The sequence below is a fragment of the Ambystoma mexicanum genome, chromosome 10 (genome assembly GCF_040938575.1).
Source record: "Ambystoma mexicanum isolate Mex_15411 chromosome 10, UKY_AmexF1_1, whole genome shotgun sequence".
In the NCBI taxonomy this organism is placed as follows: domain Eukaryota; kingdom Metazoa; phylum Chordata; class Amphibia; order Caudata; family Ambystomatidae; genus Ambystoma; species Ambystoma mexicanum.
Window position 1 is genome coordinate 392207507 of NC_090932.1, and position 19457 is coordinate 392226963.

General features: G+C 43.7%; 1 protein-coding gene across 4 annotated transcripts in view; it reads left to right on the forward strand.

The window, feature by feature from the left end:
• UNC5D (unc-5 netrin receptor D) overlaps positions 1 to 19457 on the forward strand; it is a 1559947-nt gene that overhangs the window by 1305035 nt on the left and 235455 nt on the right. For all 4 annotated transcript variants that reach the window (XM_069617969.1, XM_069617971.1, XM_069617972.1 and 1 more), the window contains one exon: positions 5015 to 5099. In XM_069617969.1, the coding sequence (XP_069474070.1) occupies positions 5015 to 5099 (85 nt within the window). The remainder of the gene's footprint in view (positions 1 to 5014; positions 5100 to 19457) is intronic.

Below are 19457 nucleotides of genomic sequence, written 5' to 3' on the forward strand. Positions count from 1 at the left end.
CTTAAGCCATGCGGCAGCCTTTGCAGATCATGCAGGGTCATCTGACCTTACCCTCCGAGGACACATCACTTGAACCCCTCCTTGTAGGGATTTACAGGAAATGTCACTGGCCTCCTAAACCCATGACACACTCAACATCTTTCCAGGAAGAAAAAAAAACAGCATTATGTTAAGGTGACTTCCTTGATCATCATGTGTGCTGTTTGCCTCTACGAGCTGGGGTTCCCTCCTTTAACCCATCCAGTGAACTGAAGAATTGAGGAAGACGGGGGGCAGACATTCCAAGCCTGCATCACATGACTCCTCCTTGCAGCAAGTTGCAGGAAGGGCCTCTCGCCACTTACACCCTTGACACCCTCATCATCATTCCATGGAATGCTAGCATGAAGGAAATGTGAGCCCATCCATCCTCTCCTGTTATTTGCCACCAGTGGCTTGGAATCCGCAATTCACAAAACCTCCTACCAAAATCAAATAAAGACGTACAATCCAGGTACCCATTGGAGATCAGGCCGGGACGCACGGCCTGTGCTTCCTAGTCCTAGCATCTACAATCACTTAAAAACCCAGCCACCTGGGTCAACTTTACTCTCTGACCCAAACCAAACTGGGGGAAGGACTGATCGCTACTGGCCCATTGCACCTACTTTATTTTTTTTAATGTTCTTAACCATTAGTCCCTCTCGGACAACGGTATCTATAATACACATTTATATAAGTATATATATTTTTTATTGTTGATTTTTCTTCACTGTCTATTGCAATTGCTTTTCATTGTTATTTGCTATGGATACCTTACTATTTCATTGATATTCTCTACCAGCCTGGTGCACCTACTTTTTATGTTTCTATTTTTGGTCACTAGCAACCTATTGCACATTATAATTTGTATGGTTGGTTTCACCCAGACTATTTCACCAAATTATTTTGGTCGTTCATATGTTTGTTTGCTTCCCTATTATGTTTACTTGTTACCACCACATTGCAACATATCTTGTATTGTTCTGATAAGCTGCAAATAGCTCCTGTGTTTTAGTGTTTGTCACTGCTGCCCTCATGAAACTCATTTTTTATTGTTGGTAACTACCAGGGAATTGCACCTAATATTACTTTAGGCCACCAGTGGTCTATTTCACCAATATTTTTTCCTAGTCACTAATGGCATATTGCATGTATTTTGTTATGTTTTTGTTTTGTCCACCTTACCACCCTTGTGCCAGCACAACTAGAATAACAACACCTCCTTCCTCTGCCTCTAGCCCATCTACATGTCGCCCCACATTGCCTCCTCTCAAATACACTTTTGCCACTCTCGCACCAAAAATCTCCTTCCTGTTGTATTTCTCCTTCTGACTGCCCTCTCAGTCCCTCTCTTACAGTGCCACATCCCACCTCATGCTCCGTCCTACCACTTCCTGTGTCCCCTGCTCTCTGGCCCTCATCATAGGTTTGCCAGTATCCCGCTGGTATTTCCAGCAGGATACCAGCAATCTGTACTACCATTTCCAGTACTTGCTCTATCGGAATTACCAGAAGATTCCAAGGCGCGGAAAATGCTGGTAAATTGCCATGCACTGCAACGGGTATTACCGTGCCGGTAATACTGGCAGTTTTTTGCCAGTAGGGTGGCTTATATACGTACAGCTTTTAGCTGGATGTAAATCCCCCACCCTATCAGCAAACATATCATTGGCCAGTCTGGAAAAGTGCTGGTACACGTTATTACAAGCAATTTATTTCCAGACTGGCCAACTTATAATGAGGCCCTCTATCTCCCTCTCTCCACAACCTCATTCTTCTCTACTCCTAAATGGCTCCCTGGCTTCTCTTCTCCTCTGCACGCCACCCTCCAACTATTCTTCCATCATAGTCACCCAATTTCCTCCCAGACCCATTGCACACTAGTGATCATATGCTGGGTCTGTGAAATTCTCAATCCCTCTGTAATTAAACTTCTGTCATCACAAAACTCTTTGAACCTCATCAACACAAACACTTGCTGATGGCCATCACCGAAACTTGGATCTTGCCCTATGGCAAAAGCCTTCTGGCTGCCTTCCACACTGACATTGTCACTTTTTCTAACTCCCCTTCAATTATTTGCATTTTTTAAGTGCTCATACAGCCCAGGGGCATCGAGGAGCTGTTACAGGAATTGGTCTTAATTGCATATTCATAACACGCTTAATACCCAGAGGTTTCTAAGCACGAACCGGGGATCGAACCTGTGTTGCTTTGTGTCGTCTTGTTTCTGAGATGAGCATGTTGTCGTTGAGCTATCCTCCCAGGACAGTTACTTAAAATGGACTAGTGTTGGCCTAATAATAGGAACTGACACACCATCAGCCTTTCTTCCGCCCCTCTAATTTTTAACATCCCTGCCCCCTTTAAACCTATCTCCATCAAAATGTTGTCTGCCACCACACCCACAGCCCCATTCTTCCACTCACCTTTAACCTATGATCTCCTTCTCTGAACACTTACCTTCATTCATTACCAAAAGTAAGTTCAAACCTGCCTCCTTCACTCATATCTTAACCAGGTTAAGTCTTCCCTTCTAGCTCTCCCTCTTCCAGATGCACACAGCACCGAAATCAACTTTGGCTTGCCACCTCCCACGACTATCACTAACCTGCTCACGTGTTCATCCCCTGCTGCACCCATCCCTCAACATCCAAATTCGTGGCTATCTTTCAGCGGAAGACATTCAGGCATCAGCCCCTACCTGACTGGCGTACCGATTACGTGCCTTCTCCTCTCACTGGAAATAAGGACTGACTCCATTCCCTCACTTCTGTTTTCGACTTCCCATACACTGACCTTATGTCCTCCTTCCACTCAATTTTTGAACAATCTACTAATCCTCCTCTTCTGTGGAGCAGTTTCATTGATGAACCTTGTCTGGTTACTAGGGCCAGGCTAAATACATCACCAACAAGGGCCCTAACCACAGCATAATGCTAGCCTTCCTTTGTGTGGGGGCACTGCGGGAAGACCTACTTCATTTTGTTCTTTTTTGTCCTATTTATCATACGATGAGAATAACTAGTCTTGTCCCCCATTCTTAAAGATCAATATAAAGCAACGTCTTAAACAGTCAGACCAGCCCTACGTTACTTATTAATGGCAGCTACTCCCTGTAAAGGGTGGTCTGTACGAACATACACGAGACAACCCTTATGTTTTAGGTCCAGAATAATTTTTTAAAAACCTGCAATAGAAATACTGCACATATGATTAGGAAGTTGGGTCTTTAGTATGTATTCTGGTAAACTGGCGTTATGGTTACGCATTGAGGCATGCATTGTGGATGTAAGTGGTAGCCTGACCATGAAAATGATGTTGTGCATAACAGTTCTGTATAATCTTTTTTAATGGATTGCTTGATTTACTGTTGACTTGTATTTGTATTTTATTGACTGTATATCTTCTTTTATGTCACATTATGTTGAATTAAAGCATCAACAACTGACTAATCATCCAAGCTATGATTTCCAACCACTAAGCACTGCTCCTTACCCTTCACTTTCTCTATCCTGATGACTTTGCCTCCCGCTTCTCTTCAAAAATCACTAAAATAGCTGACACGCTGATCACTCTTATACCTTTCTTCTCATACTTCTCTGCAACTCGCATTGTTATCAGACTTTGATCATTATCTCACTTCCCCTCCTCATCAAACATCTACCGGTCTTTTGCTTATCTAACCCATCCTGTGCTCCCATCGACCCCGTTGTACACCAAACCATTAAAAAGATTGAACTTAACATCACCTATCTATCCTCGCTCTTCAATCTTTCTCTCTCCAATGACAGCAACCCAACCTGCTTAAAAAACCTGCTGTCATCAATCCATGTAAGTAAGAAACCCATTACTGACTCTCAAAACACTTGCTTAATACAGAGCTGTTCTTCTCATCCCCACCACGTCTACTACTCAATGCTCCTCGCAGCTAAACTCCTCTAAGCTGTAGGTCATTTTTTCCCAGCCTCCAACGCTAGCCCGTCTCTCCTGTCTCTTCAACTACACTCCTGACCTCCTTACTCCTTTGGCCAAGACTTACAGACTTGGACTAATCTTTGACAATGGCCTACAGCTCCAACTGTTCATCATGGCTACCTCCACTGCATCTAGATAGAATCCTCTAATTATAAGGAAGGTCCATCCTACCTCACTCTACAAAACTCTAATCTCTACTGTTGTGCTCAGTAAACTTATTACTGCTCCTGCCTACTCCCTAGACTAGCCCTATCCCCCTTTTCTCCTACACAAAAATTCTTAAACGCACTTCTTGTACCCTCTAGAACTGGCCAAAGCCTCTACCTCTCCACACCAAACACCATGCTGTATTGTTCTCCTCGCAAAGGCATTCTCCCTTCAAATATCTTTCAAATGCCTGGCCCCTTAGCAGTGCAGCTCTCTTTAATCCACCTCTAAAACTCTGTGATCCTCAGTTCTCCTTAACCCCAATCTGTGCATCCTGCATGTTTTGCTTCTTCTCTTTGCTTCACCCCATCCACTTGAATGCCCTGCACCAAGACATTAAACCCAGACCATCAGTGGCATTGTTTAGGACTAGTCTTAAGCTGCACCTATTATGCGTCCAAGAGTTGTGCCTCCACCCCATCCCATTTCATTCACTGGTCCCACTGTACCCCTCCGGAAACCTTCACCTATGTTTGTACAAATGGTAAATATGTGTAATGTGTGTTTGCTCAGACATCATGCCCTTAATTTGCATCGTATTAATGTGTGTTCCTTGCTAACTGTTTACAGTCTGTCTCATTACACAACCCACTTCACCAACTAGTCTCAACCTCATCCATTCACCCCTCACCACCACTGTACAGACACCCTACTCAGAAACTGGCTCTGTTTTGTATTCTGTGTCGTATGTTAATCACTTCTGTTAGAAGTAGCATCCCTCTTGTTCAAAACATACACATATAAAAATACAAATACCTATGGCGTTGGGAAGATGCAGCAGTGTAATAATGTATTTTCTGTATTTCAGGGGTCAGCCTATTGATACCACTTGGTGCCGTGCCAGAAGAAAGCACCTATGAAATGTACATGTCAATCAACCAAGCAGAGCCCAGGTGAGAAATGGACATGGTGTATGTCGTATTGTTATAGTAGTATGATGATGATTATTTGTAAAGTAAGAATGCCCCATTGGAATCACTCTTTGTACTTGGCAAAACCCAGGCAGATGACTGATTGGGTATGGTGATTGGAGTGATGCAAAGTTTTGCACAAGAAACTACTACCAGGCTGCTGCCACGTGAAACATTTTGAGATCACTGTGGTCATCAGACAATCAGCTTGGTTCAATCGTAGACATAGTTCATGACCTTAAAGACCACTTGCCTTCAATCATGATATGAGGTGTTTTGTATCCTGAGTTTTATTGTTGGACATGCGGAGCTTGGAGATGCGGGTAGTCTTCTTGAGGTCCACAGGAAGACGTACACACTGTGTGCCATGGGCGGGAATATTTACAAGCAGCGAACTGCCTTGGTGCTTATGATCCAAACCAATTAGAGTTTGTGAAATGGACGAGTCACTGAGAGTGTGTATGTTTATCAAAGCAAATATACTCATTATGATCATCTAGTCATTAAAAACATAAGTAGCTCTACACGTATAAATACATTTATAGCACGTGACAATTATATGATATGTACATTAAAGAAAACACTTTCATCAATAACGCCAGACAAAAGTACCACATTAACAACGGTCACCTTAAGACAGTGCTTTTATTAAATTCATAGTTTACAATATGTGGGAACAAGCATCAATGACCCACAGATCTAATTAAAGAAGTCAACAGAGTGTGTTTTGGCCACGCTAGTTTAAATTCATCATACTCTCTATATTGACAATGGCCTTCATCGGGACAAGCTTATTTAAAGGATCTAGTGGCGGGATATAGCCATGTGGCTGATTCAAATACTTTGTGTTATCAAACTTCATGCCTATCTACAAATTAATGAACATCTGCTTTTTTCAAAATTACATATTTAGCTTTCCCTCAAGTAAAGGATTCAACTGATGCACCCTGCAAACATGTATTATTCGATGTGGCATCAGGTGCAAATAGCCATGCATTATGGTCTAGCATACACTTGTAGTTTTCAACTGACTCGGTTCTGTGAGATCCCAGACACTGATAGGGAAACAAGAAGAGGCATGTTTTGAAGGAAGACGGCAATGGCTCAAGTACTGATGTTAACAGCGGACATTGGTGCACCATTAAGGCATTCCTTGAGATGTTTTCAACATGTAAGTTCTCTACTTAAGGAGACGATTCTCAAAATGTTAATGAATGATGTTTTAAATGTAGACCGAACATCTATGCATAGGAACCATGAACTTCACCTATCTTTCCTTCAAAGTAGCCCCTAGCTGCTTACTATCTGCAGCTCTGGCTGTATAAAGCAGCACCTAGCAGAGAGATGACTAAGGTTGACCTGGCAGTTAGCAAAACACTCCTCAATGACAAATCCTTTAATAATGGCGAAATGGGTGAGAACTAAAGGGTATGACATTCCTCTACTTTTCACAAAAGTCTTTTTCTTTTTAAATTCCAGAGTTTTGCTCCTGGATGAAGGGCACATTTGTTGTTTTGGCTGCCCCTAAGGGGATTTGGACCTGTGCCCTGTGCAGTTAATGATCAGACAACATTGCTTTAGTCAGTTTCAATTGCCTGCTTGGGACAAGTTAACCATGGTTAATGATTGCTGCAGGTAAAGCTTTGTTTGGGCCATGGAGGTGGCTATGACCTTTGGCATATGTCTTAAGCAGTTGATGGTTGAAGATTGTAAAGGAGAGGTGTCCATAAAGATGCATGTTGTGGGGAAAGCAATCACTGAAAATAATGGCGATCCAGAGATGCATTTTCTAACACCTAGTTTCTTTCACTCTTGATATTACAGTTTACAACACAGTGCTAAGAGGGTTGGAGGGGGCAGGAGGTAAGATGCCAAATAGGTGTTTCATTTTGGGGAAAGAGGGCAGAAGGCAGAAGAGTGAAGGGACAGTACGGGTGGACTTAATTCCACTACTTGTTATGTGCATTGACCCATGGCCTTCAAAGGCATGCTTTTGTGGTCTATAAACTTTGGATTTTGCCCAGACGATGATCGATCTGTAGGGTTGGAGAAGGATAGGCAACCTCTCAGGAGGATCTGGATTGTGATTGCCTCTGCACCAGCCCTTCTGACCATTCTGATGCCCATGGATTCAAACACAGTGGCTTTTTTAGGCTAGTGCGGGCAGTAAGTGTGTGTATGTTTCTGCTTGCACTGTGATTAAAAACATTTGATGGCAGAGCTGTCAAATTAAAGTGTCCCTTTATCCGTTTTTGCTGTTAATCAGATATTGCTGACTGTAATCAACATTGGTTTATTAGCACACTGCAGCCTTATGGTTTTAAAACAGATAGTTTAAATAAGCACGTACATACTCATCCCACAAAGGTCATACAATGCAACTTCCTGCGTTGCCACTAAGAAAAGGGTCAGGGTGACCTAATTTCCTCTAACTAGTCAATTTCCATAAAATGGTGCAACTTTTTACGAAATCATCTTATTGTCCTGTTGGCCACAAGGCCTCTGACTTTCACATAAATATATACTGACCCCATAGGCATAATTTGATGGCAGTCCTAGATATAGGTTTCTGTGAACTCTTGTAATGTTAATCATGTTAATTCGCTCAAATCCAGCAGCTGTTAACCTTATTTAATCTCGACTCTTCCCTTTGTGGTGCTTCTGTCATTAAGATCTAAACACATTGATGTGGCAGCTGTTAGAAAACCTATTTATTGCGAAACTGTTCGTCTGCGGCACTCACTCTTCGGCTGTCAGACTCCCCACCAGCTCGAGATGGATATTTTTTGCCACTATGCTGAGGAAATAAATGCTTGAAGGAAAAAAAAACATCTAAGGAAGCAGATGGTTTAAACAGATTTTGATTGCTGTGTTCCCGGCCAATTTAGCTTGGAATGAATCTACGTTTTCCGCACAACATGGCTGGACGCGCATGTGCGTCTTTCTTCAGGCCTGGAGAGCTCTGGCTTTTTCTTTAAAAAGAGCTGAAAACGTGGAACACAATGGGCAAGGGGAGGGTGCGAGAGTGGCAATGGTCATCCTAGTTGGTAATATAGTTAGATTGGTTTCTGCACTTACTATAAAGCTACCAGTGTAGTAGAGTCACAGCCAAGCCCAATCAATATTGCATCACTTGTATGGTAAATACAATGAGTACCTTTGAGCTGAGGGATAGGAACCCCCTTTAATTTTCGTGCATATATAGCATTACTGAGTGTAACTACTATAGCATGTTACATTTTATCAAAGTTCAGCACAACTGATAATTTCAGAGGTTTGCCTTTTCCTGCCAGTCCCCAGGAAGAACACAGAATGTGTTTGCATACATCACTCCCACCTGTTCTTGAAATGCTCTGTTGCTTACTTCAGTTCCTCTAATTTGGAAACATGACATTTTATGACGCATAATGTTACCGGATGCCTCCATGTCACACTGACAACCTACGCTAGTCTGGGAGTCTGTTTTTTACTTTGTTTTTGCTTCAGTACATATTGTTTGATCCATGTGATTCAAGACTACAACTACCAGAATGAAATTGATGAAGACATTAAAACACATGCCTGGGCATTATGCCTCTGATGACATAGGGCCTCATTACACAGACGGTGGTAAGGATTTACCGGTACCGGTAAGGGCACCGGTACCGGTAAACCCTTACCGCCTTACTACGAGGTCCCTTTGCGGGTTGGTACTTTAACGCCTGCTGTTTAGCAGGCGTTAAAAACCAACCCGCAAAGGGACCATGGTGCTAATTACGGTACCGCAATTTGCGGCACCGTAATTAGCGCCTTCCCATAGAGCCCTATGGGGCAAAAATGGGAATGGGGAAGGGCAATGGGGGAAGGGGGAATTACCGCCCCGCCAACCTTGGAATAGGGCGGTAATTCCCCTTTCCTCCAAGGCAGTGCCGGTATTTTACCGGCATGGTCCAAGGTGCTTATAGCACCTTGGTCCTCCGCCTACCGTGTAATGAGGCCCATAGTGTCAATTGCTGAGCCTAAAGTCATTGGCCCTCATTACGACCCTGGCGGAAAGGGGTTTACGCCAGCGTAAAGCATGGCGTACCTTTCCGCCAGACTACGAGTTCCCGTAGCGCCATGGTGATTTTTACGCCTGCTTTTTGCAGGCGGAAAAATCCATGGCGCTACGGGACTTGTTGTTAATTACGCCACCGTAATTTACGGTGGCGTAATTAACGCCTTCCCCACTCCCATTATACCCTATGGGGCAAAAATGGGAATGTGGAAGGGTAAATGGGGATTGGGGACTTACCGCCCCGCCAAGGTCGGAATGGGGCGGTAAGTCCGCCAACCACCATGGCGGAGTTGGCAGCTTTGCGCCATGGACCATGGTGCAAATTGCACCATGGTTCTCCGCCAGGGTCGTAATGAGGGCCATTGCATTTTTATCCCCACTGTCATGTCAGACAAACCAATATATTCCTCTTGGAGATCCACAAATTGTTTCCCTCTTAGCTACTACTGGCTCGGCGATGTAATGCAACCAATGCAACTTCGGGTTCAGAAGCGTGGTCTCTGTTGTAATTGTTGCTGTGAAACTAGTGAATAAAGTTTTTTGGGATATACTGGGCCTCATTAGAAGTTTGGCGGTAGCCTTACTGGTAAAATCGGCAGGCGGCTGCCAAACTTCAGAAAATTTCCGGTGCCCACGAATGGGCATTTACTGGGTCATTATGGCCCTGCCATACCCTGTAATTGCCCATTTGCGGGCGCCAGAAAAAAGATGCTCCCCTTTCCCATTCGGCCCCATAGGGCTGAATAGGAATGGGGAGGTTGGATGCACTGGCATCGACATACTGTGCTCGCGGGTGCCTTTCTGCCTGCCAGGTCCGACCTGGCAGGCAGAAAGGCACCTGCGAGCACAACTCGTATTTTGCCGGTCCGGGAACTACGATACTGGCATGCTTACTGGTACGGTAGTTCCTGGACCGGCAAACTTAAAATGAGGCCCAATGTCTGCTATCTTAGTGACAAATGTGATGGAGGTTTTAGTGTCTACCCGTGTTGGACCGGTGAAGCGACACAGTAAAGATGATCTCAAAGACATGCACATTTTTCTGTTAGGCCAAAATGGTGTCAGCACTTTGTTGATTTATGTAGTATTCTCTATACGACATGGAAGTCAATGGTAAGAGAATATATGTTTCTTCATTTATCGACCAACAGCCCTGTGCTCCCTCCCACATCCATCTCTACAACCGGCCTCTCCTATTTCCCCACAGATACTTTCTAAAATAACTTACCACACAACAACAAGCCAAAAGCTCTCTCTCAATCAATGACTTTCTACTCTCTACATCAGTTATCTCCCTGGATGCATGACAGATTATTCTTTCACGTCCATCCTGCATTAGCTGCCGACAACACTGCTCCCAATCCAATGGCACTTGCATCCACAGTCAACTTGGTTTTGTACCTACCTGATCACAAATCCTCAGAGATTCATAGAGACACATAAACTATTATTATTCCACTGAGCTGATTTCTTACATTCTGCATCCAATTCAAATGTAATCTCCTTCTTGAGCAGTATTCTCATGGGCTCTGTCAAGCTAGCAAAATCCCACACAAACTTATGATAGAACTCACAGAATCCTAAAAATGACCTGAGCACCTCTTTATTTTTGGGATCTGGTGAATTCTTGATGGCTTCCATGGCATCAACCTTGGGCTTATAACCAACACCACTGGCTACATGGCTCAAATATTCCAGTTCAGGCTCCTAGAACCAGCACTTACTCTTCTCTACTTTCAAACCCTTCTCACACAATCTACTCAGTACATTATGCAACCTTCCATTGTGCTCACACTCCCCCTTTCCAAACACAATAATGTCATCCTGGTATAATAAAATTGCCTTTAGATCCTTCAGCACATTAGTCATACCTCTCCGAAACAGTGCAGCACCAGATGCCCGTCCAAACAGCATTCTCTTTTATTGGTACATGCCGAAAGATGTGATGAAAGTCATCAGGCTCCTACAATCTTCAGTGAGGTTGATTTAATGGTAAGCACTTGACAAATCCAGCATATTGAACAGATATGCCCCCTGAATACAATTCAGCATCACCAATATTTTCAGCAGTGGGTATCTGTACACCAAAATGTTGTTGTTTAAGTCTCTAAAATCTATGCAGATTCTCAATTTCCAATTCTTTTTGACTGCAACAATGATGGGGCTCACCCATTCAGAGGATTTGATCTTCTCAATCACCCCTTCAATCTCAAGTCTGTTCTATTCTTGCTCCACACTTTGCACCAAGGCAAAAGGAATTGGCCTTGCTTTTGCTTTTGTAAGAGCAACTGATACCGCTCCCAGTTTCAAAACAATCTTGTGAGCATAGTTCTTTGAAAAACATCACCATCATTTCTGTTCAAACCCTTCACCGTACTTGGGTCGCTGCTGTTCACTAATAGCACAGGCTCATCTTACTTTTTTCTTTTTTTATAACGTGCCTAATACCATACCTGAGCTCGATTGCTAAGCACAAATCCAGAATTCAAACCTCTGTTGCTCTGCATGGTTTTGCTTCCAAGACCACCGCTTTGCCCCTATGATTTCCTCTTTTCACAAGGATCTAATCTTATCTTTAATGCAGCCTGATCTCTCCAGCCAAGAACATTCACTCCTTTTTTTTTGCTATGTAATCTTTGATTTCCGCCTTGCAATCTTTGAACTGTAATATATTCTTGATCCAACCTGTGATGTGAATTCTTGATTATTCAAATCCTCCTGGATTCTTGAGGTCGGACGGATGAAGTCCTGCTCTCAATCCTGGGTACTGCAATATTTCCCACATTCCAGCAGTAATTATGGTGTATGGAGAGCAGCTATTCAACATAACTGATAACTTCCAATTTTCAATTACTATGTCACATCTCGGACATTTAAATACTCCTTTTCCTGGCTCATGTACTACTACTAAACGTCCTCTTCTGAATCTCAATCATCTTGTATTAACAACACCTTCTACTTGTTTCTACAGACCACTGCAAAATGTCCTCTCTTCTTACAAATTGCACATGTCTGCTTAATAGCCAGACAATTCTTTGAATAGACATAATGGGCCTCATTACGACCCTGGCACTAATGGGTTAATGGCGCTGTAAAAGGCTGTGGCGCCGTTAACCCATTAGCGTCTTACTACGAGGTCCCTTTGCGGGACCCAACCTGAACGGCTGGTATAGACCAGCCGTTAAAGTAGGGAACCGCAAAGGGACCTTTGTGCTAAGTACGGTACTGCAATTTGGGGTACCGTACTTAGCGCCTTCCACAATCCAATGGAGCCCTATGGGGCAAAAACGGGAATTGGGAAGGGCTAATGTTCAATGGGGAATTACCGCCACGCCAACCTTGGAATGGGGTGGTAATTCCCCATTGATCATTGGCGGACTTGTTACGATTCCGGCACCAAACATGGTGCTAATAGCGCCATGTTTTAGCGCCAGTATCGTAATGAGGGCCAATGTCCTACTTTGCTACACCTGAAACATCTATCCTTATCTTTTCCCTCACTTTTGAATCCTGTTTTCCTCATTCATTTCCTACTATTTCTACAATCTTGATCTCTCAATTACAAATGTGTTTTACTTCCTTCATCCCCCTGATCCTATCAGCTTGCTTCTTACCACATTCACCAGGAAATGTTCTACAGACACTTTATCCGCTTGGCTCTGATTCACAGCTTGTGCTTCTGAAACTTCCATCTTTTTATTCTTGGTTTCTTTGGCACACATGTGGGTATGTTCAACCTTTTTTCAAAATTGCCACAGCCTCAGATAGTGAGAGATTATCCACCATCCAAAACTGATCTTGAACCAGAGACTCTTTGGTGTGAATGATGATCTGATCTCTAATGTACTCATCCAGCGTGACACCTGCACAAAAACGACATGTGCGAGCTAGCTTCCTGAGTGGAGAGACATACTCTTCCACTGTCTCATCCACCTTCTGAGATCTGGTGTAAACAGTGAAACTGTTGATGCAAACATTCATTTCTGGGGCATAATATTTGTCTAATTGCCTCAATGCCTGTTCATATTCATCAATGTCATCAACTTCATCACCAGTCCATTCCGATAACTCTCTGTATATTTGCTAGCCCTCAAGCCCCATAGCGTGCAATAATAACAACTTCTTATTTTGTGGTGACAAACCTGCCTGTTCAACAGTCTTAATATAATGTTTCCAATACTCTCTCCATTCTGGGCACAATACATTTGGCTGACCGGGTATTTGGTAGAAAACGTTCCAGTGGAAGCACTGTGATGCCCTGCATCTTGTGTATAATCTTTATAAATGACTACAATATCCCTTTGTCAAGATAGTCAGGTGTATATTTGTGGCACAGTATATGGGTATGCACTGCAGGGCACACAATCATCTCTATTCTTTATTTCCTCTTGGAGGGAGAAGCTCTTTGGGACGAATGCTGATTACTCGCTGCACCCTTGTTTAATTTACTTCTAGCCAAAATGGCAGCATGTTGGGTGACATTCAGGGGTTATTATCTCTAACCCTGTTTATTTTTCTTCATCCACAATGCTGTTACTTTCTGTGCTTGATCTCGCGCCATGTACCTCGGGATACATTTCCCGATATGATAAGCTTTGGCCGCAACTTACTCCTCCGGCCACCTATTCCTTGATCCGGCACCTGAGACAGCCTGGAGGGAGCTCTGAATCACTGTAGCTACAGCATCCTATCTGCGCAGGTCCCCCGTTGGGCATTGGTCTCATCATCACCAAATGTAATATTCCCTATACGACATGAGAGCCAATGGTAAGAGAATATATGTTTCATTATTTATCAACCAACAGCTCTGCTCAGCCTCTGACATCCATCTCTCCAACCGTTTCCTCCGAATCAACTGATGTTCCCCAACACGCAACTCACCCGAGCATTCCACCACTCACGTTCTCAAAACTCGTCTTACACACACACACACAAAAGCACAAAGTGCAAGACATTACAATTTACACCACAATACTTACTGCACATGCCAACTATATACCTAGATCATTGCCTAATTTGGTGTTAACCCACCATTCCAAGGCCTGGAATGGGGGATAACATCCCAGCAGCCCGAGTCATAGCCCAGAGCCAAGGGAGGGAATATATCGAGGGCAGCGAGCAGTTAACACCCCCGTTCCAGCTCTTGAAACGGGGAGTTAACGCCATTAGCACCCGTCCCAAATGCTGGGACAAGGCTAATTTAAAGTACTTTCCTGTTGCGAACTGTAAGAGGATTTAATCCAGCACTACAGCTAAATCAATGCCTAGTCTGGGATACTGAATGGAAACCCTTATTGATATATCTTTATGTCCAGTTCATGAGTTCTGGATGACTACCCCTATATAACACCTCTCTCTTGGAATCCCCCTGACCCCACTGAGCCAAGAAGTAGTTCTGTTTTGCAAGTTAAAAGGTTTATTTGAGAATTTAAACAATATATATATATATATATATATATATATATATATATATATATATATATCACACTTTATAATAATTTAATAATTGAATATCACACTTAATCTGAGCAGTAATCAATAATGGATAGTCTGGCACTAGCACACTTCTTTATAATCAATGATGAGTGGTTATAGGATGGATAAGATAGCAACAATACTTTTATGGTTTCAAATGGATGCAAGGTGGAATGAAAATGCAGTACAGAAAATAACTTGATAGGGTTTCAGCAAAATACAATGTAATCACTTTCTTGGACAATTCACCCCCCAGCAGCTTATACAACAGATAGGAGTTTTGAAACACAGGCAAAATGCTTTGAATATGGTGACAATGCAGTGAGAAATATGCTGAAAATGCTTTTAATTCCCTTCAGGGGGTTCAGGGTGAGTGAGAGATACTAGGGATGAGTTCAGGCTCACTTTAGCAATGATTCAGAGATGGTGATTAAGAGGCAAATTTTTAGCCAGGAAAGAGAGGACTGCTGATGGTTACACGTGGCTGGATTTTTAACCAAATCGCAAATCGCAGTAAAATTTGCGAATGCGTGAATCACGAGTACGGCAAAAGTATAAGGAGTAGCAAGTCGTTTCTAGGTTCGTTGAAAGGCTAAGTTCCTAGCACAAACGGTTCCAGAGATACGGACAATTAAATAAAGGTAGTTTTTCGGATTTGAAATTTTAAAAGTTCAAAGCGACAGGTTACAGCTTGCAGCTAGAAAATGACAGGTGACAGTTAGGAGGCAGTTCTGGTTAGATTAAAATAGTGTGGATTAGATTATTTTAACTAAGAGATTGGTTCGGCACAGTTCTGCTAGGTACTCACAATATATTTTTGAATTAGGCCTCGCCACGGATCTGGTCAGGTTTTGGACTGGACTCCGGTTCTGGTCTCGGCACTTCACAGTGATCTGGGTCAGCTCTCTGGTTCTGCTAACAGCGGTCTGGGTCACTCTGGATCTCTGGCCTCTGGTTCTGGATACTGCTCTGCTTTCTCTGGGTACAGCACTGCTTCTGGATCTTTCTGCACAGCTTTCTCTGGACCCAGCGCTGATCTGCACGGCTCCTGGATGCTGCTACCGCTGTTAGGTTTGCTGGATGCTGAGGCCTACTGAGAAGAGTTCTCAGTTTGTGGGTTTAGGCCCTTTCTTTGAGTTCTGAATCAAGTTCTTTGGAGTTTTAAAGTCTAAGTGTTGGATCTAGTATCTCTGGATGTTGTGTGGTCCGGCAGAGCGCGTTGCAGCAAATGGATTTCAATGTCTCTACCTGTCCCAGCAGTCTCTTTTTATGTGTTTTGAAAGTGGGTGTGTGCCTGGGCCTAGCTAAGCCTGCCCCTTTCTACTTGTCATTGGCCCAATTCTCCCCTCTCCCATGATTGGGGAAGGAACTGTGAGTCAGAGTGATGCTGTAGGTTTTATGGGTCAGAGGATCCTCCCCTGGTCAGTTTGCCCACAAATCTATATTTGATCAAAATACACATTTCTCAAATACATAGTGGTTTGTCATTGCATGTACATATTACCTATTGCATGAGGTATACTCTGTTCAAACTCTGCTCTTCCTAAGGGCTTGCATTCAAAAATGGCAACTTATTTTCGATTTTAGTGGGTTTTGCAACCTTGGTTCTTCATTAAAAGTTATACACATATACACGGCATGTCCATACATACTCCAGTAAATTCCCATGTCTCCAGCTTAAACACAGAGTCTGTAGTATACATAAATAGCAGGGTTTTGCCCCAGAACATCACACAAATTGGAGTTTGGGCTTGAATCGAAGGTACATTTTTTAAATGAAGGCTCTCAAAGTTATACATTCCTGTCATTTGATTACAAAGAGTTATCAGTGTTTCTGTAAAATATATTTTGCTTTCAATTCAGTTCTCAGAGTGTTGGAGTCCGCCTCCAAGACTTGGGTGGGTCAGTGATCACATGTGCCTTCTGGCAGGCAGGCCTTTGTTGACAGGAAACAGTCAAAATCAACATATCCTATTCAAGTGCAAGAGCCTATTGTGTGGTCTCCAGGAGGCTCCCAGCCAGTCTGCCTTCTATCAATCAAGAGGTCATGTGAGATTCTAACTCCTGGTGTGAATCTCTGGAGTTGCGAGGTTTCCCAGCCTTTGGCCTGTTAATTAAATCAGATTGTCTTCTGGGAACAGCATGTGGTTAAGATTTTAATTAACTCCCAGCCTTTGATGTAAAGGCCTCTCCTGCAACTCCTGACATGCAGTTTCCCTGTCAGAGTTTAGACCGCTAGCACCGCCCTCAGTCAAAAGTGGGTACTGCATGCAATTTTTTTTGGATCAGTCTTGAATTCAAGCATTTCAAACAAGAGATATTACATGGAAGTATATTGTCCAGGTTCAACAAATGGCATTGGTGTAGTTCTGCAGTAAAATAATTTTGTGCCCATAAATTAGCCATGTTTGACCTGAAGAAAACGAATTCCCACCAGTTATGGGTTGCTTTTGGCAATCAGCATTGCCCCTTTTACAATGGTTTTAGGCTCTGTGCCCTTCTGTGCTCACAACATAGGCAAAAATGGGTGGCAGCCTATTTTTCATGCATTTCCCTGTGCATTTTCTGGGAAGTTCTGGCCATCATGATGTTTTCCATGCCAGTACTGCGCAGTTTTTGTGGTAGGGCTCGGATGCATGGGTAAAAACATCCCACACGCCCCCCTCTTGCGATGGCCATTCTGTTTCACTGATGGAACTCGCAAGATCTGGGATGTTCTCCTCATCTTCTTCCGGTAGATGGCACAGTTCAGCATCTTTTCCTCCATCCGGTACTGATCGATCGGTTCTCCTCGCCGGTCCTGATCGGAATATTGGGCGGTACCCCGGGCCCCTTGCGTCTCTGCTCCCGGTCTCCGGATCGTCCTCCTTGGCCAGTCTCCAGGTTTTCTTTCCCCTAGGACGACAAAGGAAGAGCGGCAATACCTATTCATGGACATTTCTCCCCCACCATTGATATAGTGGGGTGGCATATATATTTTAGAACTCAACAGATATGAACATGCACATTTTTTTAAATTAAGCGACAGGAACACAAACTTGAGAAACACAGAATTTGATAGGTTATATGTAGGATATTTTAGGGTTGGAATTGAATTACTCTGGAGCGGTACCCTCTGGGATTGCAGAGGACTCCTCCAGTTGTTGCAGAGTGTGCCTGGGATGGCAACACTTCAACTGGTTGATGTGGGCCCACTTGTCTTCCCCCTCTGCCAAACCGCCTTTGGGGATGCGGATCTTGTAGGCCACAGGGGAGATCTTGTCTATAATCTCAAACGGTCCCTTCCATGTAGGCAAAAATTTTCGCTGTTTGGCCTGGTTCCTTTGGAAATTGTATAAATAGAACCGGTCCCCCACCTGATACTCCTTCCTGGAAGTTTTCAGGTCATAGTGGGTCTTCATACTCTCAGCTGATCTTTCTAGATTCCGCTGAGCATAGGCAAGAGTATGTTGAAGGTGTTTCCTTAAATTCTCCACATACTCATGAGTTGTGGAGGCATTTATTAGTGTCTGCTCTTGGGTCCTGTAGAGCAAATGCTGCGGAAGCACCATCTTGCGTCCAGTCATCAACTCGAATGGTGACATTTTGGTTGCAGATGAAGGGGTAGATCTGATGGCCATTAGGACCAGAGGTAATCGGATATCCCAACTTGGCCCAGAATCTGCCACAAACTTCTTTAATATGCTCACAATGGTTCGGTTATATCTCTCTACTGCCCCAGAAGAAGCTGGCCTGTAAGCAATGTGTAGCTTTCTCTTGACCCCCAGTATCTCCCACATCTTTGTCATTACTTCACTGGTGAAGTGGCTACCCCTGTCTGACTCAATCCTTTGAGGTAGACCAAAACGGGAAAAGATGTGGTTAATCATCAGGGCAGCTGCTGTTTCTGCCTTGCAATTTGGGGCTGGGAGACATTCCACCCAATTGGTAAACAAGCATGTAACGGTCAACATGTACTTGTTTCCTCTAGACGAGCGAATCACAGGGCCTACAAAGTCGATTTGCAAATCTGACCATGGCAGTGTCATCCCCCTCTTTTGGAGGGGTGCACGGTGCGTGAGGGATGATGGCTGAAATTGTGCACACACAAGACACCCCTTCAAGTATTGGCCAAGGTCCTGCCCCATGTGTGGCCAGTATGCAACCTCTCTTAAGATTTCCAGTGTTGTGTGAAACCCCCTATGACCGGCGGTGGCCGCATCATGGGCGTGACTTAACATCAGGCTTCGGAATGAGGTAGGAACCACCCACTGATCGTGGCCAGCTTTGGATTTCCTTACCAGCAAACCGTCTTGGATTCGGAACATTTTTGGACATTTCATCAACACTCTTAGGTCCTCTTTCCCAATGTAATGTTCTCAGGGTCCTCAAGGTGTTGGTAAAACTTACCAATCATTGGATCCCCCTTCTGAGCTGTAATCAAATCAGCATCAGGGGTCTCCTTGCTCCATTGGGCAGTTGAAAGATCATTGTGAGCATTTGTCTGGGACCTAGTGATAGCAGTGACATGGATTTCCCCCAACAGGGACTCAATCTCAATTAGATCCCCTTGGATGGCCCCGGTTTTGGCCAGCTGATCAGCTAAGTAATTTCCAGTTTTGTCTGGTCCCTCTACTTTGGAATGACCCTTGATCTTTTTCCAGTAGATGTTCATCCCATTCGATGTGACCAGATCATCAATGTTTTGGATCAACTTCCCATGTTTCAAGGGTTTGTTGTTAGCACATAACATGCCTCTGGTTTTCCAATTAACCAAGTGCTCCACGAACCCGTTCCGTACATAATCAGAATCTGTGATTATGACCAGTTTGTGGAGTTGATGCTGGACA